Source organism: Halichoeres trimaculatus, unplaced genomic scaffold (assembly GCF_033239565.1).
Source record: "Halichoeres trimaculatus isolate MK-OKI-2021-1 unplaced genomic scaffold, fHalTri1.1 fHalTri1_scaffold_15, whole genome shotgun sequence".
NCBI classification, from domain to species: Eukaryota; Metazoa; Chordata; class Actinopteri; order Labriformes; family Labridae; genus Halichoeres; species Halichoeres trimaculatus.
Window position 1 is genome coordinate 33700183 of NW_027437193.1, and position 21023 is coordinate 33721205.

General features: G+C 40.9%; 1 protein-coding gene across 1 annotated transcript in view; it reads left to right on the top strand.

Annotated features, from left to right (window-relative positions):
• The window catches only part of LOC141804229 (voltage-gated inwardly rectifying potassium channel KCNH6-like), a 43904-nt gene that overhangs the window by 7546 nt on the left and 15335 nt on the right, over positions 1-21023 (top strand). The window contains exons 3-7 of the mRNA XM_074688562.1: positions 16745-16909; positions 17095-17416; positions 18716-18888; positions 20618-20620; positions 20784-20860. Of these exons, the coding sequence (XP_074544663.1) occupies positions 16745-16909; positions 17095-17416; positions 18716-18888; positions 20618-20620; positions 20784-20860 (740 nt within the window). The remainder of the gene's footprint in view (positions 1-16744; positions 16910-17094; positions 17417-18715; positions 18889-20617; positions 20621-20783; positions 20861-21023) is intronic.

Consider the following 21023-nt stretch of genomic DNA (forward strand, 5'->3'; position numbering starts at 1 on the left):
TAACACACTCTGTATAAGTCTAGACATAACTAGAACCATGTAAAGACAGGTTTATCTGAGAAATGAGGACAAAAAGAGGACAAGATCAGCACAGAAAGATAACAAAATAGGTAGAGATGTACAGAATGAAAACAGTAGAAGAAAAGGAATGAAGACAGAATAAAGTCAAAAGAAGACAGAATGAAGACAGAATGGATACAAAATGAGGACAAAATGGATACACAATGATTATAGAATAAAGATAGAATGTATATAGAATTTATATAGAATGAAGATAGAAAAAAGACAGAATGGATACAAAATGAGGACAAAATGGGGACAATTAATGTACAGGATTGGGACAAAATCAGGACAGAATGAAGACAAATTGAGGACAGAATAAAGACAACAGGAGGACAGAATCAGGACAGAATGGGGACAATATATGTAGAGGATTAGGATATAATGAGGACAGAATTGAGAAAGAATGAGAACAAATTTAGGACAGCGTGAGGACAAATTGAGGACAGAATGAAGACAGAAAGAAGACAGAGTGAGGAAAGTATCTGGACAGAATGAAGACACAATGAGGATAGAATGAGGACAGAATGAGGACAGAATGAAACAGATTTGGGGGCAAATTTAAGACAGAAAGAAGACAGAGTGAGGACAGAATCAGGACAGAATGAAGACACAATGAGGATGGAATGAGGACAAACTTAGGACAGAATGAGGACAGAATGAAGACACAATGAGGATGGAATGAGGACAAACTTAGGACAGAATGAGGACTGACCCATGAATTAAAGCGACACAGAAGATGAGGTTTATGTTACTGGCTTTTTTGCTGGAATGCAGGACAGCCGGAGTCTTGAAACTGAGGAATTCTCCGGCTTCTGTCCTTAGGATGAGCATCTCCTCATCCATGTTGTCTTTCTGTCAACAAGCTAACCTTGTCATTTTCAACACTTCTGGAACACTTTTCTAACTTTTGGATCAGATTTATCTCATTCCTGCCTGCCAGGTACAAGGGGCTTAAATAGTTGTAGGGTAAATACTCAGATACCCAAAATGGGTGTAACCCTGCTCAAAGATCAGGTTGATCTTGATCCAACTATGGGCGTACATCTCTCATCATCATGTTTAATTAATCCCCCGGGATCATGTTCCTCTGCCACAATGTGATTTTGTGAACATGGTGAATCAATACTGGCTTTACTGCTCAGGTTAATAATAGCTGCTTTTAATGTCTGAGATTACCCCCAGGCCATATCTGACCCGCCCTCTGAGACATGCCTCTTTGGCTTGGTGTGTGTATGGACTCATTATTACATTGAAATCATCTTTCTGGATCATCTGACAGACTGCCAGACACACAGGCTGGACTCAGAGTGTACCTCTCCTGTCTCTACTGGTTACCAGTTCTGGGTTTAACTGGGTTAATGAGTCTTCACTGTTTCCCTCTGCACAAATCTGCAGCCTCATCTTTCAACTCATTAAACTGGGGAGTACATGCATGTTTGTGTGTGTGTGTGTGTGTGTGTGTGTGTGTGTGTGTGTGTGTGTGTGTGTGTGTGTGTGTGTGTGCAGACATACTTGAGCAGACAGGGGATGGCCAATCAGCCAAGCCCCCAGAGGAGGACATTAAAACGTTTCCTGGCATGGATGAGCTCTTAGATGACCTGAAACAGACTTTAGATACATGTTTATGTGACTGTTTAACTGAGAGACGTCAGCTTTAAATTTTATCACCGTTAACCTTTGGATCATCGTGGTCTCTGTAGGGTTTGGCTAATTAAAGTCCTGCTCATCTGAAATCAATCATCTCTATGGTGGAGCTATTTCATATCGACCTGTGTACAGATTTTTTTTCATGAAGTTTTTTTTTATTATTCTAATGGACAAAAAAATGTTTACAGCTTTTCATGAAAAAATCCTATTCTGCATAAACTATAACTTTATACAAAGTTAAATGAGTGGAAATGTTGTGGATAACTTGGGAGCAGAACCACCGGGAGCTGATTCTGTGTGGTACGGGGAGCCAGATTTTGAATGAGCTGGAGTGGTCTGATAGATTTTTTGGGTAACCCGGCAAACAGGGCTTCACAGTAGTCCAACCAGGTGGTGAAGAATGCATGGACGAGTTTTTTTCTGTGTCTGTTTGGGATAAGAAGGATCTGAGTAGGGATGGGTACCGACTCAGGTATTTTTATAGGTACTGACTGAATTCTGTCTGAAGTACTGAGTACTGATTCACGTAAAAGCAAACAGTAATATGTTTAAGTACCTAAACGCATCCTTGTGACTGTGAGAGGGTGAAAGAGTAGTTGATTGTCCATGCTGGACATTAACACAGCATTGCAAGTTTATACTGATTTGAAAATTTGAATTTTATATAATTGAAAAACTTCGAGATGTTATTATTCTCTCTCTATATATATAATATGAAATATTTATTACCACAGAAACACATATAAGAGTACCAAAAATGTGTACCTTGAGTACCAATACCGATTGCCAGCAAGGTTAAAATAGTTTTGGATTTGTCATTATAGTCTAGTTTTAGTTAGTTTTGACATTTTTTTCCATTACAGTTTAGTTTTAATTAGTTTTAGAGTGGGCTTTCTAGTTTTTATTTAGTTTTGATTTTTGCAACAAGGCTTAGTTTTAGTTTAGTTTTAGTTTAGTTTTAGTTTTTTCATACCTTATTAACCAGGTGCAGGATTGAAAAAGGTCAGAGTAAATATTTTGTAATACAGTTTATTTTCCAGTCCAACATAGTGCTCACTGCTCAGTCAATGCTGATACTGAACTGCTGGCTGCTGCCTTAAACACAAGAAAATAATATAAAATTAATATAGAAATATAAACATAAATTATATAAAATAATGTTAACATGAATTGAATAAAAATAATAAAAACATAAATTATATAAAACAATATAATATGCGCTTATATAATTAGAAACTTGGACTCTGTAACAATAAAGTCAGACTCACATGAAATTAAACTATTACAGATGCTCTGATTCTGCTCCTCTACGTTTGGTCGCAGCACAGCGCACAGCCAGTCAGTGCAGTAAACAAGCACGTCCCAGTCCGTCGCTGTGATGGTGCCATACGGCTCTGACAACTCCCAAAAACTGTCATAAAAGTGTTTGGGAAAATGTGTCAGATTAATTTAAATCCTAAAGGCTGTTCATATTGTCAAAAACGATAACAAAGGACATTTTGTGTTTAATTTTGGATAGTTTCAGTTAGTTTTGTGAACACAAGATACAGTTTTAGTTCACTTATCGTTTTTGTTTTCTTTTCTAGTTTTTATTAGTTTGAGTTAAATGCAATGTATTTTAAATTTTAGTTTTCCTTTTTAGTTTCCTTTTAGTAAACTATTATAACCTTGATTGCCAGGTACCAGGCATCAGTATCATATCATTTCAAACGTAAAAGGTACTCATTCCTAGATCTGAGTTTTGATGTGTTCTTAAAATGGCAAGATGCAGTTCTGGTAATGTTGGAGATATGATCTTTAAAGCTAAGGTCAGGGTCTAAAATAACTCCAAGTTTCAGGCCTGCTCACTGCACTTAATGGGCTTTAATGAGGCGTGTACAGATGTGTTATCTCTAAGTTTCTGGACCACAAAAGAGTGATTCAGTCTTATCTGTGTTGAGTTTTAGAAAGTTTCTGAACATTCAGGATCTGATACTTTTTATACAGTCTGGAATTTTATCACTAGGGCTCAGGTCATTATGTGACAGTGAAACTTATACCTCTGTCACCAGCACATGAATGGTATTATGTTGTGTGTTTCTTCCTGATTTAACTAAATGGGGGCACGTAGATATTTAAGCAATCCAAGTCAGTCCAACAACTGATCCTTGTGGAACCCCTATAGAGGACCTTTCTGTTTTCAGATTCCAAATTTCCAAAAAAGACGTGAAATTAACTGTCTTTTCAAAAGGATGTGAACCAGTCGAGCACAGGGCCTGACAGGCAAACCAAGTGGTGAAGTCTTTGAATCAATACATCAGGCTCATCAGTATCAAAAGCAGTAGAAAGATCTTTAAGATTGTACTTCTTTACCATCGCTGTTTATCCTGACATCATTAATCTTCAACAAGAGCAGTTTCTGTGCTCTGATCTGCCCTAAAGCCAGATTGATATGACTTTAAGATCTTTTTGTACTTATGTAATGTGTCACATCTGGATATAAGTGATCTGTGAATACGTTACACATATAATCATGGTCACATGATTAACATAATAGTCTCCTAATCCAATCTCCTGTCGTCTCCTTAGTGTATAGATGGCCTTCCCTTCTCTAAAGTCAGTGGTTGGATGGTGATGTCATCTTTTTATTTAATTAATTAGTTAATTTATTATTATTATTATGATGATTAGTAGTAGTAGTAGTAGTAGTAGTAGTAGTAGTAGAAGTATTTGTAATAGTAGTAGTAGCAGTAGTTATAGTAGCAGAAGTAGTAGTGGTTGTAATTTAATCTTTATTTTACCAGGAAGACACTTGTTAAGATTAAGAATCCCTTTTCAAAGAGTGTCCTGGCCGAGAAAGGCAGCAGCACAGTTAGGGTTAGGGTTAGGGTTAACTAACCCTAACCCTAACTCATGATTACAACAGAAACAAATACACAACCACTACCTCCAGGATTCAAAGCATCATACACTAGACAAAAACATGTGCAGACATCCTCAAAAGATCTTGGACCATGTTAGTAAGATGAAGGTGATCTGCTTTCTCTTTCTCACACACATACGCATTTCACAGCACACACATGACTTGAGCAGTGTTTAGGCCCTCTCTGAACGTGTGTCTGCTGAGGAACAGGAAGGTCACTGAGCACGCTGTGAACATAATCTGTAGGCCTCTATAAGACCAAGATGCTGATACTTAATGAGCTGTTCCCACAGATACCACATGCTAATTACATGCTGTTCATTAGAGCTAATTAAATATGAAGCTCAGCACTGATTTATCCTACACATGCTGCTGTGATAAAGCTCGTCCTTTATGACACAGATAAATGACAAGAGTCAGTCTGATGGACAGAGGACAGATTGTCTCTGTGAACACTCTGAGGGAGCCTCTGATACTACAACTCTGTTACCCCAATCAACTCAGTTAGGTCTGCTAGCTCTGTAAGCCTTATTAGCTCTGTTAGCTCTATGACCCCTGTTAGCTGTATAAGCTCGATTAGTGCTGTTACCTCCATTAGCTCTGTTAGCTACATGAGCTCCATTGGCTTGGTTATCACTGTTAGCTCCATTTGCTCTGTTAGCTACATTAGCTATATTAGCGCTGTTGAATCTGTCAGCACCGTTGGCTCCGATAACTGTGTAGTGCTGTTAGCTCCATTTGCTCAGTGTGATTTGTAGCTCCATCAGCCCTAATAGCACTGTTAGTTCCATGAGCACCATTACTGCTGTAAGCTCCATTTGCTCAGTACCCTCTGTTAGCTGTTTTAGCGGTGTTACCTTTACTTGCTCAGTATGCTATGTTGGCTCCATGAGTTCCATTAGCACTGTTTGCTCCACTACTTCTGTGGGCTTTGTTAGCTCCGTTAATGCTGTTGGCTAAGATAACTGTTGTAGCTCAGTTAGCTCTGTTAGCTAGCTCTGAGTAATTAAAGGGTTTACTTAATCATAACAGGAAGAGACAGAGAGAGAAAGTGTAATGATATTTGTTTTACTGCTGAACTGACCGAACCTGACTGAACTTTGAATCTTGAACCTGGAGTTGGATCATCCTTATTATGCTTAACAGGAGCTCACTACAGAACCTCCAAACTTAGCAAATGTTTTGTCTCTTTCCTGTAAAACAAAACAAAACAAGTAAAAAAAAACAACAACAAAAAAGACTTACACGCTTCAAACAGCTGTACTCAGCTGAGGAGTTTGGAAAAAGCCTGATTTGGGGATATCACACAAAAGAAAGAAGTATAAGATAAGAAAAATACACATATTAACTTTAACATTTTAGTTATTCTTATTTTAAGAAACTTGACAATTTTTTATTTCACCCTTAACAAGCAATCCACATCATATTTTACAGGGTAATATCTCAAAATAAGACATCCTTCTGAAATTATCAGGTGAATATGGCTTTTGGGGCTTCTAATTTGACTTCTTTTCTCTGTCTTTTTTCTGAAACTGTCTTAGTTTTTGTGTGGTTGCTAGTGATGCACTGACCCAACTTTTTTTGGCTGTTACCAATACCAGGGCTCCCGGTATTGACCCATACCAAAACAAATCTGATACTGGTGAAGTGATAACCTGTATGCTGCACTATGGGATCAGACTGGTAGTGTTTGGGTAAAAGGCAAAAAATTAGTATATTGAATTAGTGAAGTTAAAATTTATTTAAACTATAAAATACTTCAATGTTAATCATTTAAGTATTTTAAGCTTTTGTTTAAGTACATTTGCTGAAGAAGCTCAGTCCTGGACCCTGTTGAGGTGGAGGCTGGCTAACTGGACAATTATGGACAAGCTGTCAGCATCTATTTTCTGATGGACCTTTTTGCACTTTCTATACACTTTTTGCACTTTCTATACACCTTCTTACTTTTGTTGTCTTAAATGCTGTAACTTCAATTTTGTTGTACTTGTTACCAGATACTTGGACTCGAGTCATAGAGACTCGACTGGAGTCGCAAATTTGACGACTCGCAACTTGGCTTGACTTGAGGGTAAAAAACTTGAGACTCGACTCGACTTGAGACAAGCCGACTCGGACGACTTGTAACATGTAGCTGATTTATTGCGTCAAACACTGGTCATATATTCTAAAATAAAAATAATCTAACAGGCGCTTAATTACGGTTTACTCCTGAACTCAGATATTTTTTCTGGGAACTCCGACATCCGAGTACAAATTAAAAGCACCATCAAATGGGGACTACCCGCGAGCCTGTTGCATCTTCTGCTGCTCCAAAAGTAGAGCAGTTTGCATTTCAAAATTTCCACTCAAATGGAAAAAGACGGAGCGCGCAATGCAGGATATACAACGCTACAATTAACGAAAAAGAGGGAACAACGTCCAATTGTATACGCCATTTAAAGACTGTACATGAAGCCAATTAAGTGAAACCAAGCTGACACTATTAGAAGTGTGTGCGCGTGAGCATTTGTGCATGTGTGTGTGTCAGTGATATGTTTGTCGATCCTGTTTTGAACATTGTTGTTAATAAGACAAACAATTTCACTCACCACTGTTACGAATGTTGATATGGGCTACTGTAGCCTCTGTGACTGCATCAATAATCTCCATCCATGGCAGCAAGCCCCCGTCATCCAACACTTCATCACTCTTCATAACAAACATCCAATCGTGACTCGTCAGCAGAGGAAATAACTCCCACGCTAAACCTTTTTTCCTTCTCATTTAGCCTCCTATAAGTTTTTCCTCTCGCTATAGCTGCATTTAGTCCACTCTGTTATTCTTTTGGAACGAGGATAAAGGACCCTATGCCAGCAAAACAAATGCACGTGGCCAGGCACTAGAGGCAGCTAAATTAGTGCCTGATGATAAATGACATATTAAAATCTTAAATATAAAAACATGCACGTCAAGATTATTTTGTGTTTTTTTTTTCTTTTTGAAAGCAGTAGGCCTGTAGTACGCACTAGACATTACATTAATGGTGTCACTACTAGCCACTACTTTGGCATCCCTTAAATGGGTGTCCCTTTATTTCAAGTTATATTTATTTTAAGCTCCTGTTCTGTGCTGTTTGCACTTTGTTTGCACTGGTAAATTTTTTGTCTTTGTAAAAGTAGCTACCTTATAAAAAAGATTGCACTTTAAATGTGGCTAATGCTCAAAATAAACATTTTTTGGGGTCAAACAGGCAATTTCTTAATGTAATGTAGCCTAGCCGTTGTCATCTACCTAGGTCTAAATGATCAAACATGTAATGGATAAATATATATCTTTTAAGATTTATGTTAGTTTAATCCATGCAGAGTTGAAAAATAATCTGCATATTTTTGACATTTACTTAAGGAAGATAAGGTTTCTTTCTTCAAGATATAAACCTGAGATATAACCAGTGACTCAACCAGACAACCTTGTGACGTGAGTTAACTCAAAATTGAAACCTTGTGACTTGAGTCGACTTGAATTAAAAACCTTATGACTTGAGTCGACTTGAATTAAAAACCTTGTGACTCGACTCGACTTGACTTGAAAACCTCTATGACTCGACTTGACTTGACTTGCCCACAACAGAAAGACTTGAGACTTGCTCGAGACTTGGACCAAATGACTTGAGACTTGCTTGGGACTCGGATCGGAGGGACTCGTACAATTGTCTGCTTGTTACAATGACAATCAAGTTCTATTCTTTCAGCAGGTTAGCAAAACCAAAGCTTCAGAATGTTCAGAAAATTACCTTTCAATGTTAAACTGTTAAACCCTGAAGACTGGTAATGCAGCAAAAAAGCCAAGTAAGTAAATCAGAGGAAACATTCCTGGCCGGTTGCCAGGATCAGGACCAAGGATTGGCCCACTTCCCACTGATACCTGATCCAGCTTTGAGGGGTTGGATCAGGCCGATACCCAATACCAGGATGCATCCCTAGTAGAGCCTGACCGATTATGCCCGTCACTGATTAATCGACATCGGCCAAAATGTAGCCGATTATAAAAATTTTTGCTCCACGGAGATTCTGTGGCTCCTGTTCCTGTGTGTCTGTGTGTTGGGCTGCACACTGCTCGAGTACCCGCCCCCTCCGTCCACCATTATCTAATGTAAGACTATAGAATAACATTTTAACATTGTGTTAGTTGTTTTTTGTGAGATAAACAGAGATAAATGCTACTATGAATTCATACATCCACCATTATATAATGTAAGACTATAATTCGGTGTTATAACGTTTAAGTTGTTCATTGTGTGTTTACATTTTTATTTTTTTTTTAATACTTACTGTTCCAAGTTTGACTTGTTTATTGAAGGTGTTTACAGTTTTACTTCTTTATTTGTTATTGTGTTTACAGATTGTTCTTATTTATCATTGGTTAACACTACAGTTCCTATGTTGACAGATTTATAATTAAAGTTCCTTGTTTTAATTTAATAGTGTTCTGTCTCTGTCTTGGATCATATGGGTATTATAATGATTTGTGTTCATATACAGTATATATCCTGTGTATATCTATGAATTCATTATATATATCAGCCAATATATCGGATATCAGTCGATAAATCGGATATCGGCCGATATATTGGATATCTGCTTTTTTTTTGCCCCCAGTATCGGTATTGGCATCGGCCCCAAAGATCCCATATCGGTCGAGCTCTAATCCCTAGTTGTTGCAGCAATATTTTTGTCTTCAAAAGTCACTATCATTCCATTGACAGAAGAAATAAGTTTGAACCTAAAGTCTGACAAACACACAACACTACATTTTCCCAATCCATACACACAGCACCTCCAGGCACCTCTGTCGTTCTGCTGGTGGGGGGGGAGACTTCAGAATGAGTCTGACCCTGAGCCACAGGACGGACACAGAAGCTGTCTTAACGCTCCGCTTCTTTAAAGACCAACACATTTAATACGACAACATGCATCAGAGCTGTTGGTCTCCACTAGAGGAGAGCTGATGGTAGCTTCTCTCATCTTCTTCACCTTCATGTCACTCTGAGGACGGAGAGATGGACAGAAGACAGAAAGAAGACAACCATGGTTATGACAGGAAGGAAGAGGCTGTATGTATGTGTGTGTGTGTGTGTGTGTGTGTGTGTGTGTGTGTGGATTATCTCACTCTCCCCATTAATCTTTAATCCTTCAGTTTATCATTTCTCTGGGTTGATACTCTTCTTCTGCTCTAATGAAAAACACTGTGATCCTATTTTCTCCACTGTCCCCAGAGAGCTGCTGACCTTCACTGTGACCTCACACACACACACACACACACACACAAAGTTACAGTGTGTGAATCTATCACACCAACCCTCTGATATATGAATTATGAAATCCTGTATCAAGATTCCTCTGTTTTTCATAGGAGGAAAAAAATGTTTTCAAGGTTTTTTTTTTTGTTTGTTTTTTTTTTATCTTTAATTTTGTTCAGAAGTTGCAGACACGTCCTCTCCAGTGGGCATTTTACATCTGAGCATTCAGCATCAAACAGTATGGACTTTATTTGCATATGAATTCATGTTTTGGGTAATTTGTTTAATGATTATTTCTTACACTTTGAGTCTGAAACACACCTGGTGTCACATGATGTCCACTTCAGTGAGAACATGGTTGATCGTAGTTTTTTGCTTATGTGAAACAAATTAAAAATAAAAAAAAATCTATTATCAATAATGATAATTACACATTGCCATCCCATTAAAACAATAACCGGAGTCATTTTTTGAGGAAAATGAGTTTTTGTCTTAAATCGTCTCTTGATTGTGGCCGTCTCTGGTAAAACAGCTTAACTCTTTAGCCAAAAGGATCATGCTCTTTATGCCTTATAGGGCAATGGTCTACCTCAAAAGGGTGACTTAGGCCTTTTTATTTCTAGCCAAAGTCAACATTTTGGATTATTCAGGATAAATTGTGTGACTTGGGTGATTCAACAACCTTTCATGATGGCGGCTCCTTCAAGAAGAAACAGAATCTTTAGTGCAGAAGAAGTTGTAAACATGATTCTTGAATTGGTTTCTTCTGGTGAGTGATAAATTTCACTATCATAAAGGCTAGGGTATAATGTGTAGAATTTAGTCTAAACTTCACAAGTTATAGCTTTACTACAAATTTAGTTACTTCCAGCAAGCTCCCTATTCCTGACTAGCCCACTTATTTCTGTAACAAAACATAACTAAGCACAAAGCAACAATACCCCTCAAGTTTTAAAATTAAGGAAATGTTTTTTCTTTTTGGTAGGAGATGTATGAGTATGCCTATTCAGCATAGGATTAGCCTGACATTTGTTCAATTTAGATTGGAGTTATTTACTTTTTGAGTTAGCTTTATGGAATTGAAGGACGGTTAATGGTCAGGTTTCAAAAGTTGTCAAAACTGGATGTTAGAAATGGGTTAGGTTGAATAAAAACTCAGCAAAGAAGACCTGGAGAAGCGAAGAAAGGGACTGCCTCCTGACCAGTTGGATTTACCTGACATTTGTTTAATTTAACTCAGGGTAATTTGATAGTAAAGTGAAACACCACAGCCCTAGAGTGGAAATGTTTCAGCTTCAGACTAGAGGTTGACATTTTTGGGGAATTCCTCAGGTCACGGGATTCTCGTGGGATTCCCGCGGGATGGGAGTCAATTTTACTTTCAATCACAGGATTGGGACAGTACAGGATAAAAAGTTAGCAGGAGTAGACGGGAGCAGGAACCAATCAGGAAGATAAAATATAATATGTGACGTGCTGGCATTTTGTAGTTTATTTCCAATAAGCCTAACTGTAAGGTGTTTAAAAAGAACTACACTTCACAGAAGCCAACAGTGCTCCTGGCAGCTGTCTTCCACTGAAATTCAATTAAGAGCAGGAATCAAGGGAGTAAGCACTACCGTAGAATACGATGTGCTACAAACTGACTGACTGACTGCAGATAATGTCTACAGCCATTGCATCACTAGAGTCTCCATTTTTGTGCTTTTGCTTCCTTCCGAGATCAGGGCTCCACTTTATAAGTGGCCTGTTCTCTGGGCTTAAAGTGCAACTGAAAGGCTCTGGGTCACCTGACTGCGCACTCCACTGGCCCACTGGAGCCTGTTAAATAATCTTTTAAAATTAACTCATAATTACATCATTTTTATTATTTATCAAACTGTTATTTGTCAGAGATCAGTGTGAGATAATGCTGTTATCGACTGATTTAGCGACAGTTTCATGTCTGTCCCTCTGCGCGCGCGTAATGGATAAAAGGCACCGATGCACACAGCTCCACTGCTCCTCCTCCTGTCCCAGCAGTGCGCTTAAAGCTTCAGGTCAAACCGTGGTGCATTGCTCTCTCTGGTCAGATAATCTTGGTGAAATCCTGTCATTATTTCCAAATCTTGAAGTTAGTGCATGCTAAAGATTTTAGAGGAGATGATCTGTGAAAATTTTTCTTATTGTGTGTGATACGACCCGGTTTTATAATCTTTGAAGATTTTGAAATTCCTGGAGTGTGAGCGCGGCTCAACGCAAAGTAAGAAGTAAGGAACTATCTGTTTAACTGACAGAACTGGACAGATCTCTTGTTGCAGTTTTTCCAAACAGTTAAAACATAGAAGTATTGTCAATGCTTAACAGATTGCCTAATGGCAAGAATTGCTCAATAAAAAAGTAAAAAGAAAGGTCATATGTTTAGGCTCATCATACTAAGGTAGACATTTTAGTTTGTTTGGAATAAATGGCTCCTAATTTGACCACAGATGAAGTGTACCTGTTGCCATATCTTTAGAAATAAAGCTGCATTACATGAAGGAAAAAAGAAATGGGTAGAAAACCAAACCAAAATCGATCTATTGCCTAAAAACTAAAAGAAGGGGAGGAACGGGAGCGGTTCAGGAGAGGGAGTCATTCTGAATGGGAGCGGGATGGGAGTGGGAGTCATTTTACTGGGATTGGGACGGGACAGGACTATTTCTGTGGGAGTGGGATGGGACAGGAGTGAAAATCCACCCCTGTGTCAGGCTCTACTTCAGACCCAATGAGCAAGGTGAGCCCATCAACGCAGATGAGCCAGTGTGCAGCAACAAAAAAAGGCAGCACAGCAAACTCACATGGCCACCTAAAACACAACCACCCGACCTAGTTTTCACAGCTGGGGAAGAAACTTCACCTGCAAATGGAGATCCTTCACCCCAACAGTCAGCACTTACTGAGGCATTTTATTGACCAAGTTAAATCCAATGAAACAGTGCAAAATGGTGTGTGCCCACAGAAAGAGTATTCTACTTCAAATCCAGACAGCTAGTCTGTTTACAGTGTGGGATGAGGCTGATGAAGCTGATAAAGCTGATGAAGCCTCATGATTAAGAGGACAAACATCTTCACAAACAGTTGCCTCGTTTAGAATAACTCTGGCCTGGATGATGAGAACTTACATGGACACAGAAAGTGAAGTTTGCTACATCACCAAAGAAGTACTGCCTTTTAGCAAAGTTTTTTATTAAAGTGCAGTTTCTGACTGAAAAACTATGTAATTTTTCATTGTCATGAGAAACAAAATAGTTTTCCATTTAAAAGAGTGAATTGCATTATTATGATATATATTTTTACATAAGCGCTTAATTTGGCCTCAAAATAATGTCAATAGTATTGTTTATTGTCAATAATTGTGGGACAATAATTGTCCGGCAAAATGTGTCATCAGCCCAAGCCCACCCAGTGTGTCAGTGGTTGCACTGAGCCCAGTATGTGAGTGATTGTACTGAGCCCCATGTGTCAGTGGTTGTACTGAGCCCGGTGTGTCAGTGGTTGTACTGAGCCCGGTGTGTCAGTGATTGTACTGAGCCTGGTGTGTCAGTGGTTGTACTGAGCCTGGTGTGTCAGTGATTGTACTGAGCCTGGTGTGTCAGTGATTGTACTGAGCCCGGTGTGTCAGTGGTTGTGGAGTGCTGTGAGGTTGCTGACAGTCTGAAGATCAGGTCTTCCTGAGGACATGTCACATTCTAAAGCTGCTGCATCTTCAGCACACTGCAGGATGAGCAGAAAGCTTGTGTTTACTGACCTGTCAAAGAGGGCTGTTTGTGGTGTGTGGTCTCTCAGCTGCAGCTGAGACAGAGAATGATCTGGACAAACCCCTACACCCTACACATTCCCCACATCTTGGTGGGGTTCACTGCTGCTTTGTCATCTTGTTATAACATAGCTAATGCAGCTATCATTATCCAGCTTAGACACCTCCTACAAAGAAGGGCATGGTTGGCTGTGCCAACAGGATCAGACTTGACTGATCAAATCCGTACCAGACTACACTGATCCAAAACAGACCACTTGGTGGAAATAAGCCTTGTGTTGGATGTGTCTGATCCATAGACTGTATATAGAGTGGACAGCGTGACTCCGCCATTTATCATTGTACGGTTTTGAAGACAAAATACCGCCGTCACAGGCGCAGCCATTGGTAGCAATTGCAGCCAGATTCTGCGCAGTGGAGATGATGGTGGATTCTGGGAGAATCTGAGTGGAGCTGGGTGACAAAAATAAAATATATTTTTTTTCTTTTGAGAGTCTAATCACTTCTTGACTCTACCTCCTGACATGTTTTACAATCCCCGGAAAAATACACAAGAACTACATCTGTCAATCATTGTTAAACGTTACGTAAAGCCTCGTTTTTAACCTCGAATAACTAATGAAAACGAAACTTCTCCGATAAAAAAAGGACTTGGATACAAGACAGCCAAATGATATCTTCAAATCACCACAACAATTGGACATGAGAAACATTTCTACTCAGAGTATTAATTTTTAAAGTTTGACCACAGCCCATCTGGAATGGCTGGAAAGCCTGATTTTCTAACCTATACTGCAGCCAGTCACCAGGGGGAGCAGTTTTTGTGGAAACCTCACTTCGAGCCGTGCAAGTGGACGTCCATTTTTTTACAGTCTATGGTCTGATCCTGAAACCTGTACAGACTCAGCAGATGGTCTGTCTTCTCTCACCTGTCTGCCCCTCCCCTGCCTGCTTCAAAACCAGACAGAGTTTTAATATCAGCATGTCTTCATCAGCTATTCATCATCATCATCACTATCACCATCATTGTCATCGTCGTCTCTGTCTTCAAGTTCAGATCATAAACTCTGATTGGAGTCACTTCATCATTCTGAAGAGGTCAGAACAGGTCAGGGTTTAGTCCCCATACCTGTGTGTGTGTGTGTGTGTGTGTGTGTGTGTGTGTGTGTGTGTGTGTGTGTGTGTGTGTGTGTGTGTGTGTGTGTGTGTGTGTGTGTGTGTGTGTGTGTGTGTGTGTGTGTGTGTGTGTGTTTATGTGTGTGTGTGATCTATAGCAGATGGTCTGCTACTTCTGTCATTTTTAAATTATTATTCAGGCAAAATAAGTTTCCATGTAGTAGCTCTAATCCAGTCTGGCTGTCATACCCAACCTCCGTGATGACCATGGCTAACAGCCAGTAAAAGCTAAAGTTCAGTACCTCGTGAAATCAGACTATGACATCAGACCAATAAAGCAGTTTTTAGTGCAGAGAGGCTATTCTCATGTTCCCTTATGTTGGTCTGGACCACAGTAGTCTGTGGCTCTGATCCCGTCTCATCAACCAGTGTTGTTTCTGGAAGCTGTCTTAGTTTTAGGCTCAGTCTCAGTCTTAGTCTTTATTGAGGAAAATGTGTATTTGTTTTAGTTACATTCAGTCATTTCCATGTGTGACAGTTTTAGTTCAGTTTCAGTCGATGAAAACTCAAAAATAGTTTTTAGCCCAGTTTCAGTTATATATATATATATAATAAGGATCAGTCTTTTAACAAATTAATTTAGGTCAGTAAGTTTTGGAAATTTCCCATTTGATAGAGATGCTGCAGTGTTGCACTTAAAAACCTTTTATCTCTATATTTCAACTTATGTTTCCATCAGGATATTAATGTTTTTTATTTTAAGATTAATAATTAGACTGGTTCAGAGTTTGATAATACACTGTAGTTTTACTTTAACCCTTAAATCTGCTTCTGTTAATCATAATTTACAGCTTCAGCAACCTACTTTATCGGTTACTCTCCATAGTGAGTCCCTAACCTTGGTCCCAAACCAACTGTTTCATTAAATACACAAAGTAAAAACTGAATGTAGAATACCAGCACTTTAAACTTCAGCTTCCCTGTGTTTCTGGGTCTGGAGTCTCCCTACTCCCTCTTGGGTACACCTCACAGACTCTCTATGGGCTTCAGGACCACACACAGGGTCAGTAAACCAGCTTTGGTTCTTTCTGTGCTGTGGGCAGGAGCCAAGTCTCTTACTCTGGACTTCGAGCAGCCTGGACTATGAGCCTCTCCGCCCTTCCTCCAGACTATGGGTCCTTCATTCACTAATGTCATGAAATATGACTTTCACTTTTAGGAATTTGGACCGCTGAGCTATAGTCCAGGTCTTTGTCTCCTTAGCCCAGGTCAGACTCTTAGAGAGGTTTCCTCAGTCTGCAGCAGGGATCAGGTCTGGGCTCTATGATGGGGGATGAGGTTTCAGTCTGCTCCCTTTGAACCGCTTTGATATCGGCAGCTAGGTGTTTATTCTCTCTCTGGTGTCACCATCTAGTGGACATATCAAGATGGACAGGAAGCTGAGCAGACAGAAAACTAACACACCTCCTTTCTCTCTCTGTCTCTGTCTCTCTGTGTCTCTGTCTCTGAATCTCTGTGTCCCTGTGTCTCTGTCTCTGTGTCTCTGTCTCTGTCTCTGCATCTCTGTGTCCCCGTGTCTCTGTCTCTGTGTCTCTGTCTGTCTTTGCATTTGTCTCTGTGTCTGTGTCTGTGTCTCTGTGTATGTCTTTGTCTGTCTCTGTCTCTGTCTCTGTCTCTCTGTGTCTGTGTCTCTCTTCGTCTGTATGTCTCTGTCTCTCAATGTCTGTGTCTGTGCCTGTGTGTCTTTGTCTCTCTGACTTTGTCTCTGTTTGTGTCTCTCTGACTGTGTCTCTCTGTCTGTGCCTGTGTCTGTGTCTCTGTGTCTGTGTCTCTCTTTGTCTATACATCTCTGTGTCTGTGTCTCTGTCTCCGTCTTTGTGTCTGTGTGTCTGTGTGTCTCTGTCTCTCTGTCTGTGTGTCTCTGTCTGTCTGTGTGTCTCTGTCTCTGTGTATTTAGGAGTGTGCTTTCACTGTGTGATCGACGTGGTTCCTGTGAAGAATGAAGACGGCCTGGTCATCATGTTCATCCTGAACTTCGAGCTCCCCACAGACCCCCGTCCCTCCAACAGCTCTCCCTCCAGTGAGCTGAACCGGGTCCTGAGGCTCCCCTGGCTCTCTCTGGGTACGTCTCTTTACTCTGAGCTTCAGGTCTAGAAAAGAGTCCAGGTCTCACCCCACACAGTGCCACAAACAGTTCACCTGGGTTTAACTGGGGGATCGGTTTGTTCACCAGGAACTCCTCAGACCTTAAAAACAGTTAAAGAAACAGACCTCACTCATTCTGAACTCCTCCTGTGCTCCCTGCAGCTCGGAGACAGCGTCTGCGCCTCCTCCTGCGTCCCCTCAGCCCCACCTCCAGCGTTCTGTCAGGAGACACAGAGCTGGGTGCCCCACTCCCTCCACTGGGACATGAGTCTGTGGCCCTGGACAAACTACTGTCCAGGCAGCAGCTGGAGGAGGCTGGAGCTGGACTCCTGCTGTGGGACAAAGAGGAGGAGGAGGAAGAGGGAGGTGATGCTTGTGAGCTGCTGATGGATACAAGTACAGGAGGAGGAGGAAGGGAGCAGCCTCCAACCCCAACCTCTGCTCCTCCAACTCTGACCCTGAACTCCTTACATCCATCACAAAGGTAACTCAGCGAGGAGGACTCTGAGCCAAGAGAGTGAGACAGCTCCACAGACGGTCCCTTGGGGGGGGCACAGAGAGACAGAGAGGTGTTTTTGACAGGGAAGGAGGACTCTATGGCTACATTCAGACTGCAGCCCTTATTGCTCAATTCCGATTTCCGATTTTTGTATTTAGCTGTTCAGATGGCACCTGTAAATGAACCTGACTGCAGACTGTGATGTGAACAGCTCACGCTTCAGAAGTGACACGCATGCTCAGTTTAACATTAATGACATCACGCACAGCACGGTGTGATGAGGAGCAACAAACACAGAGCAAAACTGTGCTTCACAATGCTGGAAAGTTTGTTTCCATAACGCAAAACCTGATGTTTCAGCAGCTCTCCTTGAGTGAGCTCTTATTAAAGTAATTATGGCTATATTTGATTTCTTATAAACCTTAAGGCGGACACTCTGTCCCGCACCAGAGTTTCTCCTGCTGACCCTGCTACATCTCAGAGCCGTAGTGCGCTGAACAGGTGAACAAAGAGGCAAAAACTTAGTTTTGTCATCTGTTCTGATGTTCGTAGTTTGTCTGGGGGCAGATCAGACAGGAGCAGAAGGATCTCTGACTGACGCTGTCTCAGAGGAAAGTACAGCAGCGCGCAAATACACACGGATGAGATGGACAGCAGTGGATCATCGGTGTCTCTGCGTCCTGTAAACTGTTATTTCAGCCTGATTAATCCATTCAAAAAGTCAGCGCAGTGTTAATAAACTAAGTTTGTTAGTTATCATAATACAAACGTACGATTCATTCACCTTTATCCTTTATTGTGTGTAATGGAGACGCCAGTCGATGTCCCAGCACTCTCTCACTTTTTCTCATCACTCGTCCTTTTATACATTGTTTAATCAAGCTTGTAGCTGGATGAATAACTAAAACTCTTTATTTAAAAAAAAACAGACACTTTTTAATAATCATGTCTATATTAACCTGTAATTATGTTCTGTCCATGAAGTGACTTTGAAAACATTTGTCCTGAGGTAAACTGCTGCTGTAGAATGACGTCAAAGTCACATTAAATGTGACCTGGCTGTTCAGACCGCGGTCACATTCAAGAAAATGGATATGTATCTGATTAAGTACCACATTTGAAAGTGGCCTGAATCTGATTTGAAAAGGTCAGATTCAAAGCGACTTGTGCTGTTCACACTGTCAGAAACAAATCAGATACAGGTCACATTTGAGCCAAAAAATCAGATTCAGGTCACTTCTGCAGTGTGAACGTAGCCTTATGTTCTTCCGCACTGTGTTTCAGGGAGGAGGGAGGAAGAGGAGGAGATGAAGAGGACTGTGTGTTCCACATCAGTCATCCCTCCACACTGATGGACAGCAGCTGTGTCAGTCTGAAACACTCATCCTCAGTGGATGACATCAAGTGTGGACAGATTAACAGTGACAAGAGGCTGCAGCCCAGGCACAGCTGTACAGGTGAGATTATTTACCCCCTGTAACCTGCTGTACCCGCTGTAACCTGTCAAACCCGCTGTGACCTGCTGTAACCCGCTGTAACCTGCCGTAACCGCTGTAACCTGCCGTAACCGCTGTAACCTGCTGTAACCTGCTGTAACCTGCGGTTACCTACTGTAACCTGCGGTAACCTGCCGTAACCTGCCGTAACCTGCTGTAACCTGCGGTTGCCGGCTATAACCCGCTGTAACCCGCTGTAACCTGCCGTAACCTGCTGTAACCTGCTGTAACCTGCGGTTGCCGGCGATAACCCGCTGTAACCCGCTGTAACCTGCTGTAACCGGCTTCAACCTGCTGTAACTTTTTGTTGCCTGCTGTTACCTCATATACCATGGTGTAACCTATTGCTATCTGGTGTAACCTGGCGTAAACTGCCGTTACCAAGTCTTACCTGGTGTTACCTGGTGTTACTAGGTGTCACCTGCTAATACCTATTGTAACCTGGTGTTGCAGGATGTTACTGTTGTTACCTGGTAATATCTGCTGTTACCTGGTAATATCTGCTGTTACCTGGTAATATCTGCTGTTACCTGGTAATATCTGCTGTTACCTGGTAATATCTGCTGTTACCTGGTGTTACTGTTGTTACCTGGTGTTACTGTTGTTACCTGGTGTTACTGTTGTTACCTGGTAATATCTGCTGTTACCTGGTGTTACTGTTGTTACCTGATAATGTCTGCTGTTACCTGCCTGCTGTTTCCTGTATTCCCTTCATGTTCCTTTAGTTCACTTGCTGTTGCTAATGTTTACCTGATGTTTCTCCCTTTCAGCTGACAGAGACTTTACAGTCAGTACATTTCCATGTAAGCAGTTGTCTGACTGAGGTGAAAGCTGGATCATTAAGTCACTGTGAGGGATCTAGAGCTGTCTGTGTATGCATGCAGAAAATTGAATCAAACTTCTTGTCCAGACAAATCACTCTGCTTTGATAGGTGGCGCTGTGTCCTTTGATTAGCGAAGCTGCGTGGGTATTGAGATCAGTTCACCTGAAGAAGAAGAAACATTGTAAGGTCGATGGCTGCAGATGGATGCAGCTGTAGCCCTTAATATTTCTTTACATGCTGTGCCTGTGAATCACTTTAAATTTTGTTTGTTTGTTGTGTTGGAGCACAGTGACACTATTAATCATAGTCATCATCTACTTCCTCCTGCTGGGTGAAAGGGTGAAATATGCGCTGAACCCTAAGGCATACTGAGTCCTGCAGAGTCCAGCCTAATCCAAGTCCCATAGCAATCCTGTTATCTAGGTGTGTTAATGCGGCTATGCTTAGTCTGATCTTGGTCTGACTATCCTATTACAGGCATGTCAATGATATCATTTTTCACTGACCAGTGTTTCCCCTATTATCATATGGGGGGGGGCTGACAACATCACCCCCCCAGCAGGGCTGTAAATCAAGGGAATACACAGCTGACTAAGCTCGTACTCTGGTTAAGCTGCGTGTAAACGTACTGATTGTTTTGGCTCCTTTTTGACATTTTTTTGCTCTACAGAAAATAAAGGAAGATGATGATAATGTTGTAGATAATGTTAAACATATGACTGGACATTATTCATGAATCTGAGCAGTAGAAAGTGTTGGTCTGAAATAGAGGTCGATGTGTGGGCTCAGTGAATGGATCTAATGATAAAGATGAAGACTGAGTGAAAGTGAATGTGAGGATTTCAGTGAGGTTAGGGCATAAACAGCAGGTGGGTGATTCAGAGAGAGGGTTTGGTCTGTAAAGACACAGAGGAATAATACCTTTTTTACTGAAACAGCCTTAACCCCCTGGTCCCCCTGGTTTTGTTGTGCTGACAGGATGTTTCCTCTCCTAATAAAAGGCTTTTATTTTGAAATCCCTCTCTCCCTCAGGAATGGTTGCGATCAGGAAGAGCAGCATACCTGTTGAGACATCAGACACTGATCTGCACTGCCGAACCAACAGCCAGGTAACACACACACACACACACACACACACACACACACACACACACACAAAGGAACATAGATACAGATATACCAGTTCATTAACCATAATTCTTATTTTACAAAATAATTGTAATCACGTAAACTCTGTATTTTACTGCTGCGGTCTGAACAGGAAGCCCACTC